This window comes from Schistocerca gregaria, chromosome 3, assembly GCF_023897955.1.
Source record: "Schistocerca gregaria isolate iqSchGreg1 chromosome 3, iqSchGreg1.2, whole genome shotgun sequence".
Taxonomy (NCBI): domain Eukaryota; kingdom Metazoa; phylum Arthropoda; class Insecta; order Orthoptera; family Acrididae; genus Schistocerca; species Schistocerca gregaria.
Window position 1 is genome coordinate 754,728,827 of NC_064922.1, and position 12,235 is coordinate 754,741,061.

Genomic DNA, 12,235 nt, shown 5'->3' on the forward strand with positions numbered 1-12,235 from the left:
ACCTAGGCTATATGGGAGGGATTTTTGGTGTGAATAGGAAAATTCAGGTCTTGTTGAGTTTACTGTGGACAGAGGTGAGGGTGGATCCAGCAGAGAGGAGGAGGTCAACATCCAGAAAGGTAGCGCGCGCACACACACACACACTCTGATGAATATTTGTGAAGCAGATGGGAGAGAAGGTGTTGAGATTGTGAAGGAATGAAGATAGGATGTCTTGGCCCTGAGTTCAGACCATCAATGAACTGGGTCTGCCTCTCTTCCCATCCACACACTACTATTCCTTCCCCTTCACCTGGTCCACCCCCTCCAGAATATTGCTTGCATCCCACATGATGTTGCATTCCGGCCTGAGATGCTGTACTTGGTGGTCATGTGTGTGTGAAGGTGCTTGCTTGTGTATATGTGAATATGGAGTGTGTGTGTGTGTGTGTGTGTGTGTGTGTGTGTGTGTGTGTGTGTTACTGATGAATGCTGTGGCCGAAACCTATATGTGAATGTTTTTTAATTGTGCCTGTCTGCAACTTCAGACATCTTCTTTACACTAAGTTGCAGTCTGTCTTTTCCTGAACTGTCTACTTTAATTATATGATACTTTTAAGTATTCATCAGTTTTGTATGAAAATATCAACTGAGTTAGATGTTTCACATAAAACATGAAATTCAGGTTCCAGATTCTCCTTTAGCAACAGCAAATTGACGGGCTGGAGATTAGCCATCCTTTTCTACTCCACGCCACTCTGAGACATTCCTCGTGTGTGGGGTGGGGTGCATTTGAACGATCTCTGAACACAATTAAAAAACACTTCATGGCTTGGTCTTTCATTCTGTTGCACAATAAACTAGGATAACTGCAAAATACTAGCAGGCTACTTTGAGAAACTCTCGAATTGTGAACCCATCCTTGAAAAATTTGAATACATCCCAAACAACCGTGAGAAGCCGGATTCAGAACCACCGACGAATGAAGAACTACAGAAGGTCATTTCAAAACTTAAAAACAACAAGGCATCCGGAGAAAATCAAATAGTGGCCGAACTATGGAAAAAGGCTGACAAAAATGCAGTTACATCCCTAAAGTGTGTTTTCAATCAAATCTGGAAAGAAGAAGAGATCCCAGCAGAATGGAGTACAGCTCTCATCCACCCTATCCACAACAAAAGTTTGAAGACAGACCCCCAACAATTACAGAGGAATAACACTGCTGGATATAATGTACAAGATTCTTTCTAAAGTCCTTTTGAAAAGGGCAAGAGCCGCAATTGGACCCGCAAATCGGGGAATACCAGAGAGGTTTTAGAAATGGTAGATCATGTTGGGAACAAATACTAAACCTCAAAAACATTATGGCATACCAAAAATCAAAGGCAAAGACACGTAATCTCCTTCATTGATTTCAAAAAAGCATATGATTTGATTGATACAGAATCTCTGCTATCAGTCCTGGATGAAATGGGTTTGGATAAGAAAACAACTAATATTATAAAAGCGATCCTTACAAATACATTTTCGAAAGTTAAATTTATGGGCGAACTATCGGAACCCTTTGAAATAAAAACGGGAGTGCGACAGGATGATGGGCTCTCACCGTTGCTGTTCAATTGTGCGCTTGAGAAAGTAGTCAAAGAATGGAACACAAATATTAAGATGGTATAAGACTGGGTTGCAAAAAGAAGAACCTTGAAGTAAATTGCATTGCTTTTGCAGATGATATGGCCCTGTTTGCTGAAACAATGGAAAAAGCACCGGAGCAAATCCTTGAACTAAAGAAACAAGCAGCTAAAATTGGTCTTCACATCTCCTTTGAAAAAACTAAGATATTGACAAACATCAAGCACTCATGTAAATACCTCAAAGTTCAAGAACAGAAGATTGAAATAGTAAAAGAATTCAAATATCTAGGAGAATGGATTAGTTGGAATGCTGGGGAAAGCAAAGCGACGGAAACCCGGAAAAATTAACTTGAATTGGCCTTCCAACTAACAAAAAATACATACAACAAAAAATCCCTTTCATGGGGGTCCAAAATTACACATTACAAGACAGTGATTAAGCCAGAAGCACTGTATGCAGCAGCAATTTTAAGAAAATTCATTGGGCCAAAATTTCAAGACAATAATATTATATACATCAAAAATGAAACTCTCTACAAGAAAATTGAAAAACTTTCAGATTCTATGCGAAAAAGGAGAATAAATTTTTATGGTCATCTTCTAAGAATGAATTCCAACAGATTAACTAAACAAATCTTTGACTTCTTCCATAACCGAAAAACGAAGCCCAGCTGGTTTAAAGAAACTGAGAAAGACTTAGTGGAATTAAAAATTTCAGAAAATTCACTTATTGATTGAGCTGCTAAATTAATTACTAAAGATGAAAACATAGGATAAAATCATGAATACACATGTCTCAGTTTCTGTATCTATCCTGCATAGCTAAAACCTTCTGAGGCTCCCATAATACCACAAACATAAGTAAAGTGGTAAAGAGTGTAATTGTATATATCAATGCTTCAAACAGGCAATGAAACACTTGACAAGGAATGTATCAAGTGTAGCTACATGAGCAAAACATATTTTTGAGAGAGTGCACCTTTCTAATCCGCCAACATTTTTCTTCATATATAACAATGAATAAGTTGAAACTTCCCAAATTGTAGAAAGGCCAAGAAAAAAGGAAGAATATAGTTTCACATTTTACTGACAATTAAGTCACTGATGATAAAGCACAGGCTCAGATCAAAGAATGATGGGGAAGGAAATTGGCCATGTCTTTCTCAAAGGAACCACCTTGGCATTCATCTTAAAACATTTCTGAAAACCCAGGAAAAACTTACAGGTAATCTGGATGACAGGATGGAAATGTGAGTCATTTTCCTCCCAAATGTGAATCCAGTTCTCTAGGTAATAAGGTATAGATAGTCAAACTAAGAGTCAGAAATGTTTGTCAGCCATCATTATGCACTGTAAATGAGTTTATTATTCAGTACCCTGAGACTATCAGAGACACAGGGAATCAAACCAACAACCAATTACTGTAATAAGAACCATCTGAAACATAAATTGGGGGATCTCCACTAGATTTGATATCACTACTAGATTAAATAACTTTTTTTCCTATTTTCACTATTTATTTTTGGGTAACTATTACCTAGTAAATATCAAAATAGCTCACAGGTGGTTTTTTTCTCAAACATTAATTTACTTTTGTTGACTCTAGTGGTGTAGTTATTTCTGGTGAAGAAGTTTTAATTTACAGAAAAACTTAATAGTTAAAAATTTGTGCAACATATATATCTATCTACATGCAAACTCCACAAGCTACATTATGGTACATGGTGGAGATACCTTGTACCACTACTAATCATTCTCTCTCATGTTCCAGTAGCAAATGGAGTTAGGAAAAATGACTGACTATAAGCCTCTGCAAGAGCCCTAATTGCTCTTATCTTCTTTTTGTGGTCCTTATGATATATATACATTGGTGGCAGTAGAATTATTCTGTAATCAGTTGCATACGTTGCTCTAAATTTTTTCAATAATGTCTTGCAAAAGAACATAGTCTTCAATCCCAATCTGAGTTAATGAAGTTTCAGTAATACTCACATGATGAGTGACCCTGGCGGTAACAAATCTAGTATATCCCTCAACTGTTTCACGGTCTTCCTTTAATCCAATATGATAGGGATCATAAACTCTCAAGCAGTACTCAAGCATGGGTTGCAGAAGCGTTCTACCTGATTTTTCCTTTACAGATGAGCTACACTTTACTAGATTTCTCCCAATAACCCAAAGACAATAACTTGTCATTGTTGAAGCTGACCTTACCACTTTGCAACATTATGCCTACACACTGTGTCAAACAGCACATCCCCTAACACTATTTTCGAACACTATTACAAGATTTTTTCCTCAAATTCATTTGTGTTCGCTTATATTTTTCTACATTTAGTGGATGCTGTCATTCACCACGTCAAAGAGAAATTTTATCAAAGTCATCTTGTATCCTGCTACAGTCACTCAATAACAATACTTCCCTGTACACTACAGTGTCTTCAGGAAACAGTCAGATGTTGCTATCTGCCCTATCCATCAAATTGTTTATTTATATATATAACATGAGCAGTCCTGTCATACTTTCCTGGGACACTCCTGATTATACCCTTGTATTTTATGAAAACTTGTCTATTCCTTTAAAATCCTTTGAACCACTCACATATCTTACAATCTGTTCCATATGCTTGGACCATATCTTACAATCTGTTCCATATGCTTGGACCTACGTTAACAGTCTGCAGCAGGGAACCATATCAAACACTTTCACCTGCTATCCACGGTTCTGAGGATATCATGTGAGAAAAGGGCACGCAAATTTTCACCCAAGCGGTGATTTCTAAATTTGTGCTGATTTATACACACAACCTATTCTATAGCAAGGGATTTGTTTAATTTGAACTTAAAATATTCTCAACAATTCTGCACCAAACTGAAGTTAAAGATACCATATGCTCTAAAAATTTTGTCACCACTAATAAACTTTTGCTGCAACACTGACCTATACTGACAAAGTACCAAGTTAGCTTATTACAAAAATGTGTTTGACTTTGCCTTGTATCATCAATAACATGGAAGTTATCTTAAAGATTGTATTAAAAATCAAAGTTTAGATCAATAACAAATACTGCTTAAATGCGTCTCCAAGGAAGTAGGGCTTCTTCAATTAACATTTAAAAAGGAACATGAATTACTGAGAAATACATGGAATGTGTATTAATTATTTTAGTAATGAAAATTTCTCTAGGGTAAACTGTATGAAGTAAGGCAATTTATATGATTTTTAAATCATTGGTAAAAATATGCTTCTATTTAGACTACATCCAGAACCACAAAACAAAAGAGGGTGGAAGCTCTCACATATTATTCTTAGTAGCAGCGAGTAATGCCCTGTACGTAATTAATGCATAGTTTTTTGGACTATTAACAGAACTTGCCACCTAACGAAATATAAATTGTTCAGGCTTGGTAAGAGCCTCCATGATGTCTTCAGTCAGAAATCTTCAAAAGTATCATGTGGCAGTAAATAAATATTTTTACATTTGTTTCAGTGTGTTCAGTTTTGGACAGTCATTCATTGACCTGCTCATTGATTATGAATGTTAAAAAGATGAAATTCCAGAAGTGACTTAACATCAAACACTGGAACATAATTTTTTTGTAAACTTACATGTTGTGGTAACAAGTACAAAAAAGAAGTATAATGGCGTTTCAAACTAGCCTGGACAATGAAAGATTAATCAATATTTTTCATTACTGTAACAACAATGATATTCATTGGAGAAGAGTAGGACTGCTTTCAACAACAGATTGAAAACAGAGTAATAGTTTAGGCAGATAACAAAAACAATAAAATATTTATGCTAATGTTAGGAGTACCAACCTAGTATCTGCTTGGAGTACTTTACAGAAGTAACAAAAACGTAAATCAGAGTAATTCATCAAGTATGTCAATACTGTTCCTTCTGTATTAGGATACCTTGTGGGGCCTTACATGGTAATCTAATGAACAGAAAACATTTCTGAATGACTGCCAGGTTGGTGATTCCATTTCCAGTTGGTCAGCACTATAATGTGCTGCATTTAATATTGAAAACTGTTTAAACTGCAGCACATCACCAATTTCCCTCGAAGTTATTTAATGTACACAGATGGGATCAAGAAAAGAACCAGAATGTATTATGTTAAGGGCAAAATTAAAAACATTTGCTTACAGACATGTAACTGAATATTGATCCACTCACGCTGATCATGAAGTTTTTCTGCTAACTGGTACATCACGAATGTCATATGGTGACATCAGTTATGTACAGCAACAATAACAAAATATGATCACAAAAAAATTCAAGAATAAATCTGCACTAAGCCATTATATATTCAGTAGAGCGTGCCCTGGAAGAAAGAGTTAAAACTAAAAAGCATGCTTATACTTTGTGCCTCTCCACTTGAAAAGCGACAATGCCTAGCAAAAATTGTCACTTTTCCAACTATCAAAATACAATCCGTAAACAGATGTGACCTGTTACCACCAATGCGAAATTAACCAAAATTACATTAAAGTCTCTTGTATTCATGGCAGCCATTAAACACATATTAATACAATGAAGTATGTGTGTTTCAAATATGAATGTGACTGCTTTGGTTCAAAAAGACAATTTACAGCTAGATAACACAGTGGAACCAAGAAAAGGATCCATTCCAAATCAGCCATTAAACACATATTAATATAATGAAGTATGTGTGTTTCAAATATGAATGTGAGTGCTTTGGTTCAAAAGGACGATATATGGCTAGATAACACAGTGGAACCAAGAAGAGGATTCATTCCAAATCACCGATACACACATGAAAGAGTTACAGTTCACATTATAGTATTTTCTGTCCTGTAAAGCTCCGCTGTTTCATTTTCATGAATATAATTCCTTCTTTGACCATACAATAATTAGATTCATTTTTTGCTTTTTTCTGGATTAAGTTATACAATATTTTATATGCAAATTGGGACATAGTTGATTAACTTGGTACTGGGTTTGCATGTTGTACTAGGTTGGTAAATTAGCAGGGCTTCAGCAAGCTTTTGCAGCATTAGGTGGCCCACTGAGTGGAAGGTGCAGCCACAACTGAGATCAACTTTCTCAAGCTCTAAGAGCATTGTCACAGCAGAGAGCAGCTCCCCTGCTCCCTGGAGCCAGGTGCAGTGGTCGGTCACTAGTTCACGGGCTGTGTGTTCAGGGCACCACTTTGGCAAAATGGGGAGATTTTTCACAGAAACTGCACAGGCGTCTGACAAATGATCTGTAAAAAATAGCTGCAGCAGTGTGGAATAAAGGAAAAGCTGAAACTGTAGATGACCCGTGCATTTCTTTACACTCTACCCTAGCCAAACAAACTGCCCTCTGTAGTGCTTGCTGGGCAGAAGCTGGACGCTAATCATAAAAGGAGAGACTACGAGTGGACAACCAGTCTGCATGCGTGTGAAACTTTCAGAATATTCAGTCCATTGTTTGAAAAGGTGCCAGCACCCCTTTCTGATGCCTGAGCATAGAGGTTGTTGCACTGTTTCCTATCACACACAGTGGGAGACAATATAATTAATGGTGCCTAAAAAAGTAGACAGAGTGGAAGTTAATGCACCTTTTCCCAAGAAAGAGAAGTATGGATTTGCTTGCATTGGTCTGAGCCACAACCTTTTTCGATAGTGGGAGTCTGTACTGAACTTTTAAAATTTTGTTTCACTTACAAAATCTACAGCTGGCTAGTGGATCAATAAACTTTTCAGAGGAAAGATGTCACGGTTTATTACAAAACATCCCACTGCACGTTTGTCTTACAAACTGGCACACAGACAGATTTCAGTAACTTCTCCACTTCTCAGTGTAGAGCTCTGAGGAGCGGGTTTTCTTGGGGACTCATCTTCGGTGAACTTTACTGTGATCCTTCGGCTGTCTCTCCTGGGGGCATTTATAAAGATGCATTTCATCTTCAGTTATGATTTCAACTTTGGCTTCTGCAGTAAGGAATTACATTGTTTTTGATGGCTCACTCATTACTCAGGTATTCGGGGTGCCTCCATGTGTTTTCTTCACCCCACAATGCTTGATGCAATCATCATGCCCAATTCAGATCATGTGTTTAATTTATTTTGGTGCACTGCAAATTTAGTACCAGATGCTTTTTTCCTCCCTTTCCTGTAGACTTTGCCACTAAGTGTTGTTTTTATGTTAATTGAATGCACAAACAGATTCTGATGTCCAATTTTCTCTCACATCTGTTTGATTTGGGAAGTCATTATTTCATTGATAAATGATGTTTTGGTTTTCCTTTTGAATTCTGGAAGAATAAATGTTGTTCAAAGTGACCTATCTTTGAATTCAGTGCTTAGCTTATGCCCATAGCTCCATTTACTACTACTGATTTTGGCAAGGACCATACCCACAACTAATTCACCAGGGCCATTAATTTCCCAATCATTTCCATTGCGCATAGTTTGTCACATCATGTCTGAGTCAGAGGGGAGGGACATATTAATTTGAGGTTGTTCACTTGATACAGATCAAAGGCACAGTCTCTATTTAGCCACACCCTACTGATGCCTTGAATTCCCACATTTGGCTCTGATCCAAGATTTGCAAAACTACTGACTGATGAACAACTGAATGCTTATAGTTATTGTAAAAGTATATGTCCACAATTTTACACATAGTTTCTAAGTATTTTACTATCATCTATTTCCTGTTCGTAAATGAAACCAGCAATTTAGAGGAAGGAATGTTTGTATTATTATATCATGTCATTTAACAAACTGTTTCCACAATATGGAAAGCATGCTACAATCACTCATAATCTTCTGAAATCATTCTGTCACACAAACCAAGAGGAGGAGTCTAAAATGATGCACATTTCTACCAAATTTCACTGACGGACAAATAAATATCATTCACTAGGCCTAGAAGCCTCTATTGTGACTCTTCATTCCATTAAATCTTCTTTATTGCTCCACTGACCAATGATGGCACTGTTTGCAGTGTACTAAACAGTGAACCCTTATTTGTTGTCATGACCAGTGGCTTCTGGGTAGCAGCACACTCATGAAATTCCTGTGTTTTTAAGCAAAAATTGGTTTCTGTGGTACGCTTTACTATGTGGCATCCTTTGTCAGTTCTTTTCTTAGGCCTACTAGGGCGATCTGGACTGATCTGTTCACGTTGGAGAAATGTTGGCACACAAAGCAATACTAACTCTATGACTTATCTTAGAAGAGAGGCTGGAAAAAGTAAAACCTAAGTTCATTGCATTGCATAGCATTGCTTACAGAAAGTATTTTACAACATGGACCCAAATACAAATCGGAGTGTCTGGAAGTCTTTTCTGGAAGTGTATGTCAGCAGTGTAGCCTTACACGGAAGTTCAACAGGAATGATAAACAGTAAAAATAAGAAGAGAATATGAACTTTCTCTGCCTAACATAAACCTATATACCAAAATCTTGTACATGTATGAATGTCAACAAACTGCAAAACTGGTTGTACGTACTTTTATTCCCCCTTTACATTATTCTCATTATGTTGCATTATTTTTGTAGAAGCAAGAAAATGGCATAATGCCAAAATCATAATTGTAAAATAAACCACTAACAGCTGAAAGCAAGACCACTTCATTTGCTAAAGATCATTTGCCTCAATTGTTTCATTACAGCAATACATATAAATCTCACTGACTTATAAACCTGTACTGACCTCTTTTATTTCGTTGCTGATATTCAGTGCTGCCAGAACAGAATCCTTCAAAGTTAGAGGGACAGCTTCAGTGAAACAACGCATTGCAGCACGGATGTGCTGACATGTTGTTAATGTCACGGTGTCAGACTTTTCCTGAATAAAAAAAAGGCAATCAAAATCCATAATTTACATAAAAGGAATGACAATGAACTGCCTGGTACAATTAGATGCTCTATACAAATTTGATTATGAACTTTCTATAGAAGATTTAAATCAACAACTTACTTAATCTATATGTGCAATAACAGTTCCATTAACTAAGATATTCGATAAAATTTATTACTGCAAACACTCTTTGTTTCATTCTGTACTTTGTACTCTGTACTCTGTGTTTTTGATCTGTTGTATTTAATAACAGCTCATTTCCCTATGCATTTTGCAAGAAGTTACCTTTTTTCAGTGTGTTGCAATTGTTATCCTATACAATATAAAATACCCCCTTTTATTCACTTACCATAGTCTATTGCCACATTGTGTGTGTGTGTGTGTGTGTGTGTGTGTGTGTGTGTGTGTGTGTGTGTGTGTGTTACCGCTCGAGACAAAAGTTAGGATGGGTACGTGCAAAATTTTCCTTGTACACAAATGGCATATTCGGCACCCAGAAGCTTACAATGCTACCAGAGCAAATTCGACCCACACTGTTTGTTGCTTTCACAGTGAATAAGAAGGAAGCATTTTGTTTTGTTGACAATATGAAGTTTGTATCTTTCAAAAATTCAGAGCCAATTTAATTTGATGAAAACCAAGTGGAATAAATGTTACCAAACATACAAGTGAAAATCTGATATAAAAGACTATGTGAAGGACAAAATCCTGCACATGTGTTGTCAATGACCAGGCACCGCATGTCATCCAAGAGCATAATGTGGTATGATATCCTTCAAGCTTTCTTTATGGATTTGAGTATGTTCCCTAATTGTCATTCTATCTTTGCACTATATTTCAACAACTTCTCCAACTGTCTTCATAAAGTATTGAGTGCAGAGTTTGTTGCTTGGTGTTTGGACTCCAACCAAACTGCAAACAGTACACACTACATGCCACCCTCACAATTGTGTCCTGGCAGTGCTAAACAATAAAACAATCAACAGAAATTTAAAACCAAAAGACAGGCTACAACAACACGTAAAATACGTTCAAAGAATTCTCCCAAACTTCCCAGCAATGGTGCTAGCATATGGAAGGTATGTGATTCTTGCTGTTTCTTCATTCATCTTGGTCCTGTCTGCAGACAGTGTTCTGTTGTTCTGAGTGGCCGTTCTTCTTTAAAACTTCCCTTGGTGTCTCAGTTCTTCAGTGAGTTTTCGTCATCAGACAATGTGTGATCTGTGGATCAGTGTTCTATGAACAGCAAATCTCTGTGGTGGTTGATGATGGCTCGTGGCAAGCAGATAGTGATCAGTAAGTCCAGACTTCCTGCAGACACTGTACCCCATGAGTCCATCTGCTCTTCTCTTAGTCAAAATATGAAGAAATGGTAAGCTGTTCATCTCCTTCTAGTTTCACTGAAAATTTTATAGTGTATAGATATGAGCTGAAACAGTATAGGGATTTGTGAAGTTACTCTATCCCATGTGGCCATAATGCAAACGTGTCATCAACGTTCTGATAAGATACATGTTTGCTTACATTCAGCAGATTTTAGCGCTCTGGCCTCTAAATCTCCATGTATGAGATGGCAACTACTTGTGAAAACAACCTGCCAATGGTTACTTTGTCTCTTTGTTGATAATATTTTCTGTCTAAGAAAAAATTGAGTTGACAAGAAGACATGCCAAAAGAGCTCTGTGAAGTATGTACCAAACTTAGCACCAACCAATCCCAATGATTGTTTGAGTGGAAATGGGTGAAGAGAGGAACCACATCAAAATTACAACTCTACTCAAACACCACTGAAATTTTTTGGCAAAAAGCTTAACACAGACTTTACACAGCTTTTTTGGCAGATCCTCTTGTCAAATTACTTTCTCTTTTATGGGAAATATTACAAACAAAACAGATAGGGTGTCCAGGGGCAGCCCCTAACCACACACATAGGGAACTGACGTGAATAAGGATGACAGAATTGTGTGTCTTTCATTTGCTGGTGCCATTTCTGAGAAGATTAACTTCTTGTAACAGTCCATAAATTCTTTAAATGACACCTTTTGCTCTTAGTTATGTTTCTTCATTCATCTCATTTTACTGTACTATTACAATTTTAGCTCTGGTACCACTTTCAAGCACATACAGAGATATAATACAATTCACTAAACAATATGATGTCATATGATGGCACAGAAAACGATTAAAAATAATATTCTTTTAGAAATGTTTCACTTTTGATGCTAACAGAGTCAATGATTGTTATTAATGACAGGAGTAAATGGGTGTTTTTCATAAGCAGGCTGAAGTCACTCAATGCACGGCAGAGTTAACAATGTCACACACAGTGTACATTATCGATCGTGATACTTCATTCTATGTAACGTAAACTTGAGAGGACCATGTGCAACACAATGGTATTCATATGGTTAAAAGTGCATACTTATAGTACATATACCTATATACTTATAGTACATATACCTATCCAAGGAGGTGGGGGTGAAAAAGAAGTGTAGTCCACAATGCACAAGCACCCACACTTTATTCATCCAGTATTTGAGAATGAGAATGCTTAGTGACTTGCAACAAACTTTACACATGATCAAAACTTTATAAAACTTTTTCTCAATGACAACCCCCATAAAATGATGAAAGGAAAAAAAGTTTATCACTTAGTAAATGTTCACTGTTCATGGAATAAAACTGCCACATCAGGCATAATGTTTTAATTGATCACTTCTTTACTACCAGATGTGTTCACAACAAATTTTACTCGCAGTATTCATACTGAATGTACGAGCAAAATTATGGCACTGTTCAGCA

General features: G+C 36.8%; 1 protein-coding gene across 4 annotated transcripts in view; it reads right to left on the reverse strand.

Moving 5' to 3' along the window:
- LOC126353929 (uncharacterized protein C2orf42 homolog) overlaps window positions 1–12,235 on the reverse strand; it is a 250,331-nt gene that overhangs the window by 159,586 nt on the left and 78,510 nt on the right. For all 4 annotated transcript variants that reach the window (XM_050003187.1, XM_050003188.1, XM_050003190.1 and 1 more), the window contains one exon: window positions 9,287–9,421. In XM_050003187.1, the coding sequence (XP_049859144.1) occupies window positions 9,287–9,421 (135 nt within the window). The remainder of the gene's footprint in view (window positions 1–9,286; window positions 9,422–12,235) is intronic.